Here is a 17,042-nt window from a genome sequence, read left to right on the forward strand (position 1 = left end):
CACCTGGAAGTCGCAGGGACAGTGGCAGGCTCAGAACCCCTGGTCTGCCTCAGGGGTTATACCCACTTGGGCCAGGCGGGTCCTGGCCCGTACCCCGGCCCCAGTGGGCACCAAGGCCACGCTCCCTCCCTGCCCTTCCTTCAGGGCACTTTGTGCCTGCCCGGGAGGCCCGCTCTGCCCTCCCGAGACCCTGATCAGGTCGTTCCCCGACATTTTCACACCCTCCAGGTGTGTGTGTGGGGTCATCAGCCTCAACAGCTGGACCAGACCGTGGCAGGAGCCCGCCTCTGCCGGCGACCGTCCCTGATGTGGGATCAGCCTTGGAATGGTTCTGAGGAAGGAGACAGACTCAGTGGCTGGAAAGCTTTGGAGGCGGTTCCTACGTGAGGCTGGAGGGCCCACCTGCCCACCTGCCCTGTCCCCTCGCCATGGCAGCCCATATCGGGTTCACGCCCAGCAGGGGACACCCGCCCAGAGAGCAGGAGGCTCACCGTCCCTTCCTGCCTCCTCTGACAGGACCGGAAGCTGAGTAGCCGGGACTTTGTCACAGGCGCCCCACCTGCGGTCCCCCAGGCATCATGCTGACGTCTCCCGTCTCCCTCGTCTCCCAACAATCAACCCCTGTGTCTGATGATGCCGGCACCCGAACGCCTCCCGCCTGTGCGTCTGCACAGCTGTGGCCAGCTGCGACGGCCTCTTCCCGCCAGCACCAGCCCCACGTGCCCGTGGCCAGATGTGCCCGGAGGGCTCTCCCCCTGTCTCGGGGGGGGGGGGCGTGCTGGGTTGAGGGAGCAAACAGGTAAGGGTGTTGCTCCCTAACGGTCCTGGTTCCAGAACCTACAACTCAACACGCCGGGCGCTGGCTGCCCCGGGGTTCTGGAGCAGATCACTCTGGTGGGGAGGCAGTGACACAGTGAAGCGACCGGAAGCCGGGTCACGGGAAGCCGCAGAGCCCAGCACTGCGGGGGGAGAGCCCCCCAGAGCAGTGAGACGCGCTGCGCGTGCTGCAGGGGCGCGGTGGGCAGGGGCGCGGTGGGCAGGGCAGCCACAGGGAGGAGGAGGGTGGGGAGCTCCGCGGCCCTGAGCCAGGGACTTTCCCAGAGGGCCAGCCTTCCCCATGGTCAGCATCACGGTCACTCCGTGCTGGGGCTGCAGCCCCTCCTCGGCACAGAGGGGCCGCCTCAGGGGCAAAGGATCTGAAACCCAAGAGCTTTTTAAAATCATCTTTACTGTGTGTTTAATAATTTTGCCTCATTTACCAGATAAATCATCTAAATAAATAGATGCTATACAGTCTCTTACCAACATCAGTACAAAAATAGAAGCGCACTGTGCACCCGCTCTGCCGCCCAGCGCGTCACCCGAGAGCTGTGCCGGGCCGCCCCGCCCGTCCGCCCGCCCGCCCGCCCCGGTACATTCATTGAGTCTGAACAAAGCTCCGCCCATTCTGTGCAAAGGAAGCAACTCCTGCGCTGAGACCCGGCGGCCACTCGCGCGTGTAAAGCAAAGGCCAGACCACTGGACAGGAGCCTGGCGCTGTCCCCCGGAGCAAGGGACGAGCAGACGTTGGCAACGGGGATCATCCCAGCGCCAGCCAGGGGCCCCGGTTCCCAGCCCCACGGCAAGAGGGAAACACCCACGGGTCTCTACATTCAGAGTGGGGTGGGCCGGGGAAACCAAGGCAGGGGCTGCACGCCTTCCAAGACCCCCACCCCGAGTACTGGCCGTCTGGGGGGCTTCAGGTGGGAGTGGGCGGGCACCGTCCCCCTGGCCTGCTCTCACCTGGCCCCTGTTGGGACACTCCCTGGCCACACCCAACCCCCTGCAGGGGTCACCTGCCCCGGGCTGGAGAAGGTCCCGATGGCCGCCAGCCCTGCCTGCCAAGCAGCTGGCTCATGACTGGCCATGAGCCCCAGGGCAGCCAGAGCTGGGCCTCTCAGGGCCGCGTCCCGGCGTCCAGCTTCCCTGGGCCACAGGGCTCCAAAGAGAGAAGTTCCGCTGCTGCGGCCACGGTGCTGGCCTGCGCAACAGCAGGGCCGAATGCCCAGGGAGCAGGACGCAGCGTGTGTCCCAGGAACGGGGACAGACTGCCGCCACATCCCACAGCCACGGGCCAACACGGCCAACTGGAGCAACCCCGCGACCCCCACCCCTACCGAGAGCCCCTGCGCAGGAAGAGCCCCCTTCCCTCCCCAGGGACCCTCGGCGGGGTGGGTAGCGATTCCCCCGGACTCCATTCCCGGGGCCAGGGCTGAATGAGGTCACCCCAGAAGGGATTACCCCCAGTGGAAGCACGGAACTGACCTGGCTGACAGCCTCCCAGGGAGCTTTGGTGTGGGAAGGGGGGCGTCCCTGCCTCGCAGTCATAGCTGAGCTGGGGGTGCAGAGGGGCAGGCGGCCTCCAGGGCCCCTGGCCTCAAGCTGACAGCAGTGCAAGGTGGGGGCCGGCCTCCTCCCCGCTCTCCTATCCCCTCCCCAGAAGCCACCCTCGCTGGCTGACAGCTACCGGCCTGGAGCCTCTGCGCCCACTGCCTGGCAGACACAGCCCTGGCCTGGCCTCACCCACCACCCAGCACAGCCCGCGCCCCAGGGGACAGCGAGCTCGGCCAGAGAGGACAGAGCGGAGGAGGAGGGATTCTGGAGTGAGGCTGCCCTGAGAAGTGGCGGGACGTTCCTCCCCCAGACCACCACAGCCACGCCCACATGCAGAGTGGCCTGGGGGCAGGGATGGGGGGGTGCAGAGCAAACAGTGGGGGCTGTGAAGTCACCTGAGTGAGAAGGAACAAGAACCAGGGAGGAGGATCGGACCCTCCTGGGGCCAAGCCCGGCCTCTGCTGACCCTGCAAGCGAAGGGCGCTGGGAGGGCCCGGCAGGAGTGTGCGTGCGGGGCGGGCAGTGGGGGCTGCGGCAAGTTTCCTTGTGCTGTGCTTTGCCTCACATTCACCTAGTCAGGGTTACTCAGCGAGGTTTGCAAGGCCCATTGGACACGGCTGCTCACCTCGGTCACGCGGACACGTGGACACGGCTGCAGACACCACGGTCACGTGGACACATGGACACATCTGCAGACAGTCATGGTCACATGGACACGCGGACACATCTGCAGACAGCCATGGTCATGTGGACACGGCTGCAGATACCACGGTCACGTGGACACATAGATATGGATACAGATACCATGGTCACATAGACACGTCTGCAGACAGCCACAGCCACGCGGGCACGCGGACACGGCTGCAGACCCCACGGTCACAGGCACTGTGAACGCAGCCAGGGAGGGCAGTGTGTGCGCACCTGTGCAGTGGGCTGCGTGCTGGGCGCGTGCACGGCCGGTGGCGGGGGAAGGGGAGCGCTCAGAGGGGCCTGGCTGGCAGCTGCTCCCTGGGGGGCGGAGAAACCCTTCCTCCCGTCCTTCCCCTGCCCCAGCCCTGCGCTCAAGCCGGCCTCCAAGACCTCGGCTTTGGAGGGAAAGTTTGCAACAAAGACCCAGGCTAAAAAAAAAAAAAAAAAAAAAAGGTGTAGGGGGGTCAACCCAAGAGGGGAGGGCTGCTCAAGGGAGGGGACCTGGGCCTTCCAGCTCCTCCAGCTTCTAGAACCAGCTGGTGCGCCTCTAGAGATGACAACGGAGCCGGGTGGCCGTCCCCCGTCCCCTCCTGTCCAGGAGACGGCACCGGAGACAGAGCGCTGCTGGCCTCCCCAGCCCTGGCCAGAGGCCTCCCTGTGCTCGGCCCCCACGGAGGAAGGCCAGGGTGGTGGAGGGCGCTGGCAACTTCACTCCTCCTTCTGCTTGGTATTTGTTTAAATAAAATAATGACCCCTCCCGGGACCCCTCCCCAGCTCTGGGAGTGCCCACCCCAAGCCCAGAAGCAAACAGTTTAAGAAGAGCAGACGTGGAGACTCAGAACTTCCCGCTGCGGTCTCGGAAGAAGCCCTCAGCCGCCTGGGCCTCTCGGAAGGTGACGGTGATGGAGTTGGCGGTGATGTCGGTCACGGTCACCTCACTCTGGGGGAGCGCGGGTGTCCAGGGAGGGGGCCCGTCGGCCGCGTCTGCATCTGTTGCAGCCAGGAGACAGAGACAGAGACACGGTGCCGACAATAAGGTGTGCAGGTGGGCACCGCGGCAGCAGGGCCACCCCCCACTCCCCTCCGTGTTTCCAGCCAGCTCAGGGCCAGGCCCCGAGCGTCCTCCGCAGCAGGACGAGAGACCGAGGGCAGGTGCTCAGCCTGAGTCGGCCTGACTGTGTCGGCAGCTATGCTGTGCTGGGAGCGCCGGTCCGCTCCGATGCCCACTTACCCTCCTCCTCGGGGGGCTGCTCTGTGGGCTCCCACTCGCCGGCCGCCTGCAGGGCGTCTGGGGGCGCTGACTCCTGCAGGAAGAGCTCCCGTCGATGGCTGTGGCTCTCCAGGCTGGGCCCGCGGGGCGGGAACTTCTTGCGCGAGAGCCGCAGGTACTTGTGGGCCTTGCGAGGCTTGCGGAGCGGGAAGGGCAGGGTGGGCACCAAGGGGCCCTTGTCCACCAGCTCGGGCGCCCCCGCCTTGACCACCCCCTCGGGGCTCCCGCTGCCGAGCGGGCGCGTCAGGGAGAAGCACAGCTTCTCCTTGCCCTTGGCCTTGTGGGAGCTCCGCAGGTCCATGCCGTACAGCCGCTGCAGGGGCAAGCCAGGGCACGGCGGGTCAGCCCCGCCTCCAACCCACCGCCACGGCTCGGCCCCCCCAGCACCCCCTCGCCAGCCCTCCCCTCGGGCCCGGCCGCGTCGCCGGGTGGGCCCGGGTGCGGTCTCATCTGCCCACGGCTGGGCACCCCCAGGCTGACCCCTTCGCTGCACAGCGTTACAGCACACAGGAGGCACAAACCAAAGACGGAGAGAAAGTCCGCGTTGGCGAAGCAACAGAGCAGGAGCTTCACCTTCAGTTTAAGGAAGGGCCCCCACTTCCCAAATGACCGCCAAAGCTGAAACGGGCCGGCTCGCTTGGGCAAGGCGGCGTGACGCGGGGCCCACGGCGTGGGCATCGCGACAGCTGCCGCAGGGACAGCTCTGCCAGCGGCCTGCACACGCGCCCGCGGCTCTGGCCCGCCTCGCCCCTGCTGATCCGATCTGGAAGGGACCTGCATGAATTCTAGACAGACCCCTGGTGGCAAGATGCTGGGAGATCCCGGTCACCCCCAGATGACCCCGTCACACCTGTCACCACAGACCCACACCCCCGGACCAGGCGCGGTGCCGGCAACACAGCGATGGGAGAAGTCTCAGGTGGAAGGGGTGGGAAAATCCCCCCGCCCCCAGCTCCGTCAAAGCCCACTCCTGCCTCTGCCACAGGCACCGAGAGCCCAGGGACTCCCCTTCCATTCCACAAGGCTCTCGTCACCACTGCCAGGGCCCCAGGAGCTCCCAGAGTCACATGGCGGGGTTCCTGCTGCTGGCCCCGGCTGCCCTGAGCCCTGGTTCCCTCTAGTGAAACAGTGTAGAGACCCAGTAGCTGGCTCCAGGGCGGTCCCCACGTGACTGCCCTGGATCCAGGCCCATGTGCGTGGGGTGTGACCTCGAGCCTCTCTCTCGGGCCACCCACTCTGGGAAGAGCGGCCATACGGTGAGGCTGTCCTAGCAGCCCTACGGGGAGGCCCCCGTGGTGAGGGACCGGCCACCCACAGCCAGGCAAGGCAGCAGCAACGCAGCACGGCCCCCAGGCTAGCAGAGGAGACACGCAATGGCCAGGAAGGCGCTCCCCGATTCGCTGCCTCAAGTTGCGGAGTGAGGGGTAACCCATCCGCCAGCGACAGTGACCGATGCACCTGCCCTGGAGGCGTTACTTCCTGTCCTCGGACCCAAGTCCCAGCAGGCCCACGGAGCACGGCGCGGGCAGAAGCTTGGATGCTCTACCACCGGGGTGGCCACACTGCACACGGTCCCCGTATCCACATCATTCGACTGTGAATCCCCAGGGGGCTCATTACATTAGGGAGTGTGGGTACTCCTACCTCCCCCATTGCAGTCAGAAGACCCCAACAGACAAGGCCAGAGGCTTGCCCAGAACCACAAACCCCCCACTGCTTCACTGCGAACCACTGAGGTCAGCACAGTGCCCCCAACAGCTGAGACGCAGGAACCCACCAGACAGCACTGGGGAGGCCCTACAGCCCTTCCTACTCAGAAACGACCATTCCTGGGAGCCAGATACTCCACGGCTGTGGTTCCAGGATTCTAAGGGTCCCGCATTCCCCTCACTTCGGAAGTTTGTAAGATCCCCAAATATTACAATTTTATGCTTGGGACTTTGGGCAAGAAGGCCTGTTTGCAGGATTTCTAAGCTTTCAAGCCCTCTGGGATTCTGTAGCCACATGTCCTCCCTCCCTGAGGGTTGGTCCATGCAGGGCGTCTTCCTGAGCCCCAGCCCCCCCTCCATGTGCGTCCCCTGCAGCGCCCTGGGAGGGGTGGGGTGGCGGGGCCTGTGGGCAGGGGGAGCAGGTGCAGGGCCGGCCGCGTTACCTGCAGCAGAAGCCGCTTGGGTTTCGGACCTCTCTTCCTATACCCCGACGCTCGGTCTCTCTCCTCCCTGGGGCGAGGCAGGCGGCAAGAGAAAAGGAGACGCTGGTGACGTCTAGGGGAAGGCGCGCCCCACCCCAGACCTCCCCACCTGCCTTGCAGAGCCCAGTCTTCCCATCTGGTAAACTGGCCACTGAGGCAGGACCCAGGGGCTGTTCCAGACAGGTTCCGCCCTAAGCCACTGCGACGGCCCCCAGCAGAGCCCCGACTCTGCTCTGAGGACAGCTGCGCACACACCTGCGCCTCACCTGCCCTGGATGCCAGGGACACTACCCAGCCTGCCCTCTCTGGGATCTGAAGGACCCTGGGGAGGACAGGCCCCTGTCTGTCTGTACCATCTGCTCGGGGAGGGGAGGGAAGGCTGCTTGGTGGACCTGTCACCCTGCCGGGTGCTGTCCTCGCACACACATACAGGCACCAGGGCACCAGCAGAGGATGCTTACCGTAGGGCCACACACACTGCACACCAGGCAGCACAACCAGAGGCTCCAAAGAACAGTGCCAAAGGTGTGTGTGCATGTGTGTGCACGTGTGTGCACATGTGTGCATTGTGCGTACACTGTGTGTGCACTGTGCGTACACTGTGTATATACAAGTGTGTGCACTGTGCGTGCATACAAGTGTGTGCGTGCACGTGTGTATGTGTGTGCACTGTGTGTGCATGTGTGTATACATGTGTGTGCGCTGTGCATGCATACAAGTGTGTGCGTGCACGTGTGTACATGTGTGTGCACTGTGCATGCATACAAGAGTGTGCGTGCATTATGTATACATGTGTGTGCACTGTGCATACACTGTGTATATACATGTGTGTGCACTGTGCACGCATACAAGTGTGTGTGTGCACGTGTGTGTATACATGTGTGTGCACTGTGCATACACTGTGTATATACATGTGTGTGCACTGTGCACGCATACAAGTGTGTGTGTGCACGTGTGTGTATACATGTGTGTGCATTGTGTGTACACTGTGTATGTGTGTATGCATTTGTGTGTACTGTGTATATACATGTATGTGCACTGTGTGTACACTGTGTATGTGTGTATACATGTGTGTGCACTGTGCGTGCACGTGTGTGTGTGCGCACGTGTGTGCAGAACCCAGCAGCATTTCCCTCTGCCTCCTGTCTCACTTCGTCCCATCTGCTTTCTGTAGCCCCCACTTCAGAGGCCACCAGGAAGCAGGAGTTGGGCAGCCGCAGCCCCACCTCTCAGGAACCCCACGTGTCCAGCTGGGATGCCTGAGGGGTTCTTGGTGACAATGGCCACACCTGCTAGCCGCCACCTGAGGCCAGACGGAGGGCTCTACTCTGGGCCCTGGAGAGCTGCCCACTGCCCCCCTCGCCACATTCCAAGCCCCCCCTCCATGACCCTGGTGACCAAAGCCCCGCCAAGCACCCAAGGAAGCAGAGGGAAGCTGTTAGACACGGACACTCTGACTTTCAAAGAGGGACAACGAAAACTTGGCTTCAAGTCAGCAGCAGGCAGCCTCCTGGGGAGAAGCCCAAGAGCGCAGTGGCGACCTGGAGGGAGCCCAGGGAGCCCCATCATGCCACTGGCCAGCGGAGCTCCTGGACGGGCCCGAGCTCCTCAGAGCTGTGTCCCCACCTGTCCAGTGACACCTTCATCCCTGTCTCAGGAGGCGGCTGCGCCAGGCCAAGTGGAAAATCCGTTTTGCGTAAAGGTATGGGACAGCCTCAGGCTGTCTGAGGGCGCAGGGGAAGGGTGTGGTCAGCTGATGCAGACACCGAGGCTCCCAAGGCCACACTCCCTCTCGGCCTCGCTGGGCCTCCCCAGCCTGCTCCTGGCGAGACTCTGCCACCAGACCATCACTGACCTGGCCACCTGCACACAGGGCACCTCTGGGAGGCAGCACCAGGGCCACGCTACAGCCCACACCTCCCAGCAACAGGAGAGGGCGCAGGGCCTCGCTGGCCCGGGGCTCAGCACCCACCACTTGCCTGGTCAGACGCCTCCAGCCCCACCCCCCCCGTTGGACCTCTGCCCAGGGCAAGCCAGCGGCGGGCTCCGGCTCCCCAGGACACCTCAGGTCCAGTGAGGCCGGCCCGCTGCAGTGGGAACCCCTTACTTCTCTTCGTAGGCCATGACGAGACGGGGGTCCAGGATGTGCTCCTCCGGCTCCCACGTGCTGTACCTGGGGACAGGAACAAGAGGTCAGCACTGGCCGGCCTCCACCTGGCTTTGCAAAGGCCACCCCTGGCAAGCCTGGGCCTCTTCCTGATAAGGTGACTGCGGCCTGCTCAAAGGGCTGGGCCCACGCCTGGTCTCCTGTGGGCTCCAGGGACACCAAACTCTCCTCACTCCATCCCATTCTAACCCACTAGCCCTCACATTCGCCCGAGACCCTCGGTGCCTGGGAGAGGACGGGCCTGCGAGGTTGCCCCTCGACAGCCGGGCAACCTCGAGCACTGACCCATGGCTCAGGGGCTCAGCGTCCCACCTGCGAGGGATTCTGCCGGCTGACTGCATGGAGGTATGAGGGCAGAGCCCAGGGGGCTCGCGCCGCTGCTGCCCCCCACCCCTGCCAGCCCAGCCCCTCCCCTCCTCAGCACAGGCGTGTCTGTGCCATCCCAGCCAGGTCTCAAGGCCCCTTGCCTCGGGGCCTGGCACACAGCGGGGATCTGGTAAATTCTGGTGACCCAGTGGTTCCGTGCCCCTGGGGCAGGCCCCCGCTACCTCCACGGCCATCTCCCACCACCTCCAGACCAGACAGCGGCCCCACAGCTCAGCCTCTAGGGTGCCACCCTGTGACACCTGCTGCGGCCCGGCCCTGCCCCTGCACTTGTGTCCTTAGTACCTGCCTTCACAGCACGTCACCATGTTTTGCTCAAACCATTTTTAAAAGATAGATTTACTTGAAAGGCAGAGTTACAGGGAGGAAAAGACAGAGCGAGAGAATCTTCCACCCACTGATTCACTCCCCAGGTGGCTGCAATGGCCAGGCCTAGGCCAGGCTGAAGCCGGGAGCCAGGAGGTTCATCCAAGTTTCCCACGTGGGTGGCAGGGGCCCAAGTTCTTGGGCCACCTTCCGCAGCTTCTTCCAAGGCATTAGCAGGAAGCCCGCTCAGGAGCGGAGCAGCAGGGACACGAACTGACGCCCGTGTGGGACGCTGGCATCACAGGCAATGGCTTTACCTCTTTTGCCACAGCGCCAGCCCATCACATTATTTTATTTTTAAAAGCAAACTTTATGACTTCCATAAATGAAGAAAATCCAGTATCATACGCCATAAAGATACAACCATAAAAGACTTTTCAATTGAACACACATATGTTCCATTCCTGGCTCGGTTCCAGCTTCCTGCCCACACAGGCCCTGGGAGGCAGCTCTAGTTCCTGGCCCCCAGCGTTGGCCCTGGCCCAGTCCTGGCCACTGCAGGCATTTGGGGAAGGAGGCAGGGAATGGGGGCTTGCTCTCTCCCTTGTCTAATGTTTAAAAAGCATACGCAGTACATGCATACACACGTGTGAGAGTAGGATCTGCACTTTATGATCCTAACCAGAGCTGCGCTGGATAAAATGGAGATGGGAGGTAGGGCACAGAGGCCAGGTAGAACACTTGCCCTGTTGTCTCCCAGTCAACTCAACTCAAACCTTGATCTTGGGACCAGTGCTGCGGCATTGCAGGCAAAGCTGTTGCCAGGGACACCAGCATCCTATATGGGCGCCGGTTCGAGTCCCGGCTGCTTCACTTCCGGTCCAGCTCCTCGTGACTGTGCCTGGAAATGCAGCAGATGACCCAGCTCCCCGGGCCCCGCATCCATGTGGGATGCAGACGCTCCTGGCTCCTGGCTTTGGCCATTGCAGCCATCTGGGGAATGAACCCGCAGATGGAAGCTCTCTCTCTCAACTCCTTCAATAAGTCAAGAAATCTTTGAAACAAAAAAGAAATCTTGATGCTAAGCTGTGCGGGAACACTGTCAAACACCAGCGGCGCTCAGCAGCAAGGCCTGCTCTGCCGTCTGCCCGAGCTGCGCTCTCCTCCTGGGCACCCTGCCCCTCCGGGGAGCGCCTGGAGAGCCAGGTCCTCAGCGCCCCTGCCCACCCCCACCCGCCTCCTGCAACCACAGGGAAACCGGGTGCTCTGGAACCGGGTGAGGCCGCACTCAGGCCGCCGCCTCGGGGTCTCCCCGGGGTCGGGGCTCAGGCAGGCGGGGGCGCGGGTGTGCCCCTCTCCAGCCGCCGCCCGACCCCGCGGCCCGCGCACCCTGCCCACTCACGGCCGAGGGGCCGCCTCTGACCCCCGGCGAGCTGCTATCCTCCTCTAATCCCCCATTTCTTAAAAAACCCGCCGCAGCCACAGTACCAGCAGGTGCGAGAGCTACAGCAAGACCCCGCCCCTCCCCGACGGTCGGAGGCGAGATCTGAGGTTTCAGCCCGCGGTGCACAGGTGAGGCACCTGGTTTGCCACGGTCACTGGGCCAGCAAGCGGCAGGGCCGCGGCTACACCTGGGGCAGCCGCGGTCGCAGGGAACCGGGCCGCACCTGGCGGCCGGGGGCGGGGAACAGACGGCGGGCAGGCACCAGCGCCCCAGCATCCCGCCCCTCGCCCGGGACCCTCGGCGAGCCGGCGGGGCGGAGAGCGGGCGCGTAGTGGGAGGGGCCAGAGGCGGCTCCGGTTCCACCCCCCGGCCGCGCGCACGCACGAACGCACGGGAAGGGCGCGCGCCTCGATTACCGGGCCAACCAAAGGGGGCGGGGACAAAGGCGCCGGCTCGGAGATAAACACGGCCACGTGACCGCCGCGCCCCGCCCCCAAGCCGGGTAAACAAGCCCGATCGGACTGGGGCTCGGGGCGCGTCGGGGAGCGGGTAACCGTGTGTCCGGCCAAGGCCGGGCTCTCCCCGGGGAGGCGAGCGCGGGGCACTGCCGAGGTGTGACGCAGGCGCCGCGGGGCGGGTGCGGCCACCCTAGCGACCCTGCAGAGCCAGGCCTCCCCCAGACCCCCAGAGCACTGCGACCGCTGGGGGCTGGGGGCGTCGCCTCGGGCTGTGGTGAGGACTGGAAGGGCTGACCCGAAGGCGCCCAGAGCCGGGGCTGCACCGTGGGCAACGCAGCACACGCGAACGAGCGCCAGTCGGGTCCACGGGAAGCCGGGCCCACCCCGCTGCCGCCGTCCGACCCCCGCCTTGGCAGAGAAACCCCTGCTGAGGCTCTCCCCTCGTCTAAGGCAGTCTTCTGCCGGACCCTGCGGGCCTAGCGCCACGATGGGGAAATGGAGGCACAGGGCGGCTGAGGGCTTGGCCCGCGGCACACAGCTGACCGATCAACCACAATTCAAAGACAGGCCAGTCTCAGGCGGAGCACTTCCCACCGAAATGGCCAAAAGGCCGACAGACAGGCTCCTTCCCGGTCACCTGGTCCCTGTGTCCCAGGGAGCAGGCCCCCGAGCCGGCCGGGCAGCCTGCGCTGTGCGCCCTGGACAGGCTCTGCTCTGCATCTGTAAAATGCATTGCCGTGGGCAATCAAATGGGCCAAGACTTGGCTGGTAACGGGCGCACTGACTGGCAGCCTGGCTCCTGCTGGGCCCCTGACGCCATCCATCGCTAGGCTTTCCCAAGTGGGAGAGAGGCAGGCATCCCCACAGGGGCAGCGGCAGGGTCCTGGGCAGGCACGCGGGGATCTCGGGTGCAGGCAGCTCCCGTGGCTGGCAATTACCACCCCCCGCGGGTGGGGGGGGGGCAGGGAGGCTCCCAGCCCCCCAGTCGCCCCCCCCCACCGCGCGTGCCACCTGCTCTGGAGGGAGGGCCGCCCTGGAGTGTGGGTGCAGGAAACTTGAGGGGCCTGAAGTCCCCGCCACCTGAGGGTGGCTGCTGAGGGGACGACCTGAGTCGCCCACCCCCACCCCGCAGACTGGCACTGCCCAGCCCGCGCGCCCAGGCCGGGCAGAGGCTGCCCCCGCTGCCCGCTCCTGGCCTCTCCGTCTCTTCCCCAGCAAGGCCGCCTGCCGAGGGGAGGCTGAAGACAGAGCTGGGCACAGCGGGCCCTGCTTCTCCTGCCTTCCCCAGGCTGAACCTCTGGGTCCCCGCGCGTGAGGTGGGAGTGGCTGGCAGCGGCCCTGTCTCCCACGGGTGGCACGTGGTCAGCGTGAAGCGGGTACCACGTGGCATGCGGCCGCCCGGGGCCCCAGCTTCCCCGTCTGCAGAATGACACGGCTGCGTGGGTCATACCTGAGGCTGCCCGGAGCCGCCGTGGAGGGCGGCATGCCCTGTGCCCCCTTCCTGCCGCAGGCACGGGCCCGACACCCAGAGGCCGCTGCACCCCTCCCCATGCTCCCCAGCGGGGGCGGAGCCAGCACCAATCACGGCCCACCATCTGAGCGTCCCAACCCCCCTGTGCCGGAGGGAGGTGTCCCAGGTCACCTGGTCCAACTCTCCAAGAGCAAAGACAGGCGCGGGGCGGGACATGGCTGTCTCATATAAGGCACCTGCGTTCCACGCCAGCCCTGCTCCTGGCCCGGCTTCCTGCTGACGCAGACCCTGAGCCACAGGGGTGGAGGCTCAAGTACCCGGGTTCCCGCCACCCACGTGGAGACCTGGACTGGGTTCCTGGCTCCTGGCTTCTGCCCCAGCCAGGGGCTAGGACAGGCATGCGGGGAGTGACAGCAGGTAGGAGCTCCTAGCTCCATTTCTCTCTGCCTCTAAATAAATAAAATATACATATATATGTTTTATTTACTTTTATTTACTTGAAAGGCAGTGACAAAGTGAGAGAAAGAACTTTCCATCTTGCTGGTACCCTCCGCAAGCAGCAACAGCCAGGGCTGGGCCAGGCTGCAGCCAGGAGCCCAGAACCCCAGCGGGTCTCCCACGTGGGTGGCGGGGACACGGGTGCTTGCACTGTCACCTGCTGCCTCCCAGGGTGCACTGGCAGGAAGCTGGGTCAGAAGTGAAGGCGCCGGGACTTGAACCAGGCTTTCCCACGTGGGATGCAGGTGTCGCAGGAGGCCAGCTAACCGCTGCGCCCCTCACTCACACCGCCTGTTTCCAAGGGCAGGCTTGAGGCCCCTTCTGGTGGTCTCTGCCTAGGGAGCCGGTGGACCCAAGGCCGGCACAAGCCAAGGAAAGCCGTGCAGGCCCGGTGCTGGCACGCCCCCCGCCCCCCTTCCCCCCAGCCGGCTGAAGCTCTGATCGGCAGCAACGCGGCAGAAACAACTTTGTGCTGCTGAGGGCCTCTGCTGGAGAACCAAACCTTTCACAAGATGGGCCACAGAGAGGCGGACCGGCAGAGCCAAGGCCGGTCCCCGGAGCCCTGGTGCCTTCTGCTGCCTTAGCCGCGAGGGGCGGCGGCGCCCGGAGTCAGGGCCTCTGCCTCCCCCGGCTCCCCTGACCGCACCTGCACCCAGGCCAGAGCTCGCCTCTGCTCGCCCTGGAGGAGGGCGTCGGGGGAAACAAGCCCGTCTCCACCAGGGCCACTGCGCCCTGCGCCTGTCCTCTTGGGAGCAGGGCCTGGACTGCTGAGCCCATTTCACAGAGGAAAGCTGAGGCAGTAGGGGCTGTCCTAATACCAGCTCAGCGACACCGGCTCCGCGGCCTCAGCAGAAAACCACCGGCACCCGCAGCACAGCCCTGTACAGAGGGGGTTTCCAGCGGTCGGTCTCCAGGGGGTGGGGCATCTGTAGGCCAATGGGGAGGCCCCACGCGGGCTCGTTCCCTCTCCAACCTGCTGCTGGGACCTGACTGGTTCGTGGGAAGATTCCTAGCTGGGCCTGGGGCAAGAGAGATGGAGCCAGTGGGAGAGGGGTGAGACCCAGCCCCCAGCCTCTGCGGCAGAGATGGGGGGGTTATGGAGGCACACAGAGGGCCTCGAAGTGGGAAGCCCTAGTTCAAGTCCCCGCTCTGCTGCACTTGCTGTGTGACCCAAGGCAAGCTGCTTGCCCTCTCTGAGCCGTCAGGATCACAGCTCCCTCAGAGGCTGGCTGGGAACCCACTCTCTGGACTCCAAGTGCCTCCTAAAGCAGGCGCACTCGGCCGTGCGGCTCTGCGGACTCACCCAGCGCTGCGCCGGCCCCGAAGCCAAGGTGCTGGCCCTTGGCTTCCCCCTGCCAGCACAGGGCGGAGGCAACACTGGGCGGCAAAGGAAGGGGGCAGCTGGTGGCCCCTGGGCGCTCCTTGCCGGGCAGGGGGACCACTGAGACCCAGAGAAGAGGGTGACAAAGCGCGGTCAGCTGCCCCCTACGGAGCAGCGACGGGCAGGCGGACAGACGGACAGACGGACAGACACCAAGGAGCCTTACTTTGGGGGCCATCCTTTCCACTTCACCAGATACTCGACTTTGCCCTGGGAAGAGAAACAGACACGGTGAGACGCGCACTCGTCCCGCACCACTCGAGGGCCGGTAAAAGCCCTCTGGAGAGAGACAGGGGTCCCCAGTCCCAGACACCCCCGCCCCCCACCCTGTGCGACCACCCTCCCTGCTGCAGCGTGGGACCCGCGCCGGCCCCAGACGTCCCCTCCTGTGCAGACGGCGCCCAGGTGCGAGCAGGCACCCATGGCCCAAGACCCGGGTCCAGAGTCCCAGTGGGAGACCCTGGCTCCTCCCCCCCCCAGACCCTGGAGGAGCCTCCAGGCGTGCGCCCTGCGGCCGGTTCTCTGGGGAGGCTCCCTTAGAATTCCCACCTGCAGGCACCCCATCCCGACACCCCCACCTCAGGAGTCAGAGCCAGGCCCCGTTTCCCTCACCAGAGCTAGGGGCCCTGAAGTCTGTCCACAGGACTTGACCAAGACGCGGCCCCTCCTCCCAGAGGTCCGTCCCGGCCACATTCTGACACTGTCCCCCCAGACCAGCCAACACGGACCCCATTAGTGGCACGGCCACTGGAACAGGGAGAGGTGGCATCCCTGGTGCTCCCCGTGCTCTCTGGGGCCGGGAGGCTCCCAAGTTCGGAGCACCACCCCTGCCCAGCGCGGGTAATCCCAGTACCTGCTCCCGCTGCCCTGCAAGGAATAATCCTTTCACAGCGGGGCGGGGGGAGTAAGCTCAGGACCCGCGGGATGCCAGAGCTGAGGGTGGTGGGCTGGCAGTCAACGGAGCCCAGCCCCCCAACCCTCTAGGCCGGGCTGCTGACCTTGAGCCGGTCCCGTTCCCGCCCCCCAGCCTGCCCCCTGCGGGGAGCTGCAGAGGGGAGCGGAGGCAGCACCACCTGGTGCGCGCCAGGAAGGCAACTCTGCCCCAGGACCTCCCCCAGCCCGGCTCCCGCGTGGGGCGAGCCCCCTCCGCCGGCACGTGCGGGCCGCCGCGGCCCGGCCCCGAGGCGCGGACCAGCGCGGCTCCACCGTCCAGGCGCAGGCCGGAGGGAGCGGCTCCGAGGATGCCCGGGGGTGGGAGTGGGAGGGAGGCGGGGAGAGGGGTGTGCGCCGGGGCAGGGACGGCGGAGGGCGAAGTCCAGCGTTGGCGCAGGCTTCTCCCGAGCTCCGCCTCCAACTTGAGGGGCTTGGCGCCCAGCGCCCCGAGTTCGAGACCCCGCTCGCACGCCAGCGCGCGGGGCGAGGCGAGGCGGCCCCTCAACGGGGCCTCAGTCGCCCCGAGTCCGGAACGAAGGTGGGAGGCGGCGGACAGCACTCGGGACCCCTCGGCCCCTGCCCAGCCTCGGCTCCGGCCGGCTCCGCGGCCCCCAGCACGCCGCGCCGGGAACTTTCACTTCTCTTCGCGGCGGGGAAACTGAGGCACGGGCTGCGGGGCGCGTGGGGGGAGGGGCCGGGCCTAGCAGCCAGGGCGCCCCGGGGTCCCCGCGCCACTCTCGCCCCCTCGCCCGCAGCGTGGAGCGGGCGCCGCCGGCGGGTGCGGGGGCCGCGAGGCCACCCCGCCGGGGTCCCGGGAGCCGCCCCCGGGCAGCCTCACCTTCCGCACGCGCTTCTTCCGGATGCTCTCCACGGCGAACACCTGCTCGCCGATGGCTGACAGCTCCATGCGGGGCGGCGGGCGAGCGGGCCCGGGGCCGGGCTGGGCCGGGGGCGGAGCTGCGGGGCCGCGGCTGCTGCGCGCGAGGCTCGGGCCAAGCGGGGTCCCCGTCACCCTCGCCCGGGCGCGCACGCGCACGCGCACGCGCGCACACCCCCTCGCGCTCCCTCACGCCGCCGACGTTCCATTTTTGAACCTGCGCAACGTTTTCCTCGGCGCCAGCGAGCGGGGGCGCGCGCGCGCCCGGGGAGGGGGCGGGGCGCGCGCGCGCCGGGGCCCGGCTCGCGCCCCGCGCGCAGGCCCCGCCCCTCGGGGCCCCGCCCCCTCCCGGGCCGCGGCCCGCGGGACTAATTTGGTGCGGCGCTCACGTGGCCTGAACGCTGCCCGGGCCTGCGAGCCGGCGAAGCGGCGGGGGCTCGCCGGGGCCGAGGAGGAAGCGGGCCCTGGGCCGCCGTGGCGGCTGCCCACCCCGTCGGGAACGTCGGGGTCCCGGGACGGCGGGGGCAGACCCGGCCCCACGCCCGCCGCCCGGCCCGGTCCGGCGTCGCCGCGGCCCTCGAGGCTGCCCGGGCCCTCAG

The 17,042-nt window shown here is 66.3% G+C and overlaps 1 protein-coding gene across 2 annotated transcripts; it reads right to left on the reverse strand.

Annotated features, from left to right (window-relative positions):
• Positions 1-1,209: 1,209 nt before the first annotated feature.
• Positions 1,210-16,702, reverse strand: CBX7 (chromobox 7). 2 transcript variants are annotated; one of them, XM_070052946.1, is made up of 6 exons: positions 16,405-16,702; positions 14,800-14,843; positions 8,632-8,697; positions 6,486-6,552; positions 4,295-4,646; positions 1,210-4,053 (listed from the first exon to the last, which is right to left on the reverse strand). In XM_070052946.1, exons 1-6 carry the CDS (start codon positions 16,471-16,473, stop codon positions 3,899-3,901), a joined length of 753 nt encoding a protein of 250 aa, XP_069909047.1. In that variant the 5' UTR covers positions 16,474-16,702; the 3' UTR covers positions 1,210-3,898. The 2 variants fall into 2 exon arrangements, with proteins under 2 accessions (XP_069909047.1, XP_069909048.1); XM_070052947.1 differs by having other exon boundaries at positions 4,295-4,367; positions 16,405-16,699.
• Positions 16,703-17,042: the final 340 nt, after the last annotated feature.

This window comes from Oryctolagus cuniculus, chromosome 11, assembly GCF_964237555.1.
Source record: "Oryctolagus cuniculus chromosome 11, mOryCun1.1, whole genome shotgun sequence".
Taxonomy (NCBI): domain Eukaryota; kingdom Metazoa; phylum Chordata; class Mammalia; order Lagomorpha; family Leporidae; genus Oryctolagus; species Oryctolagus cuniculus.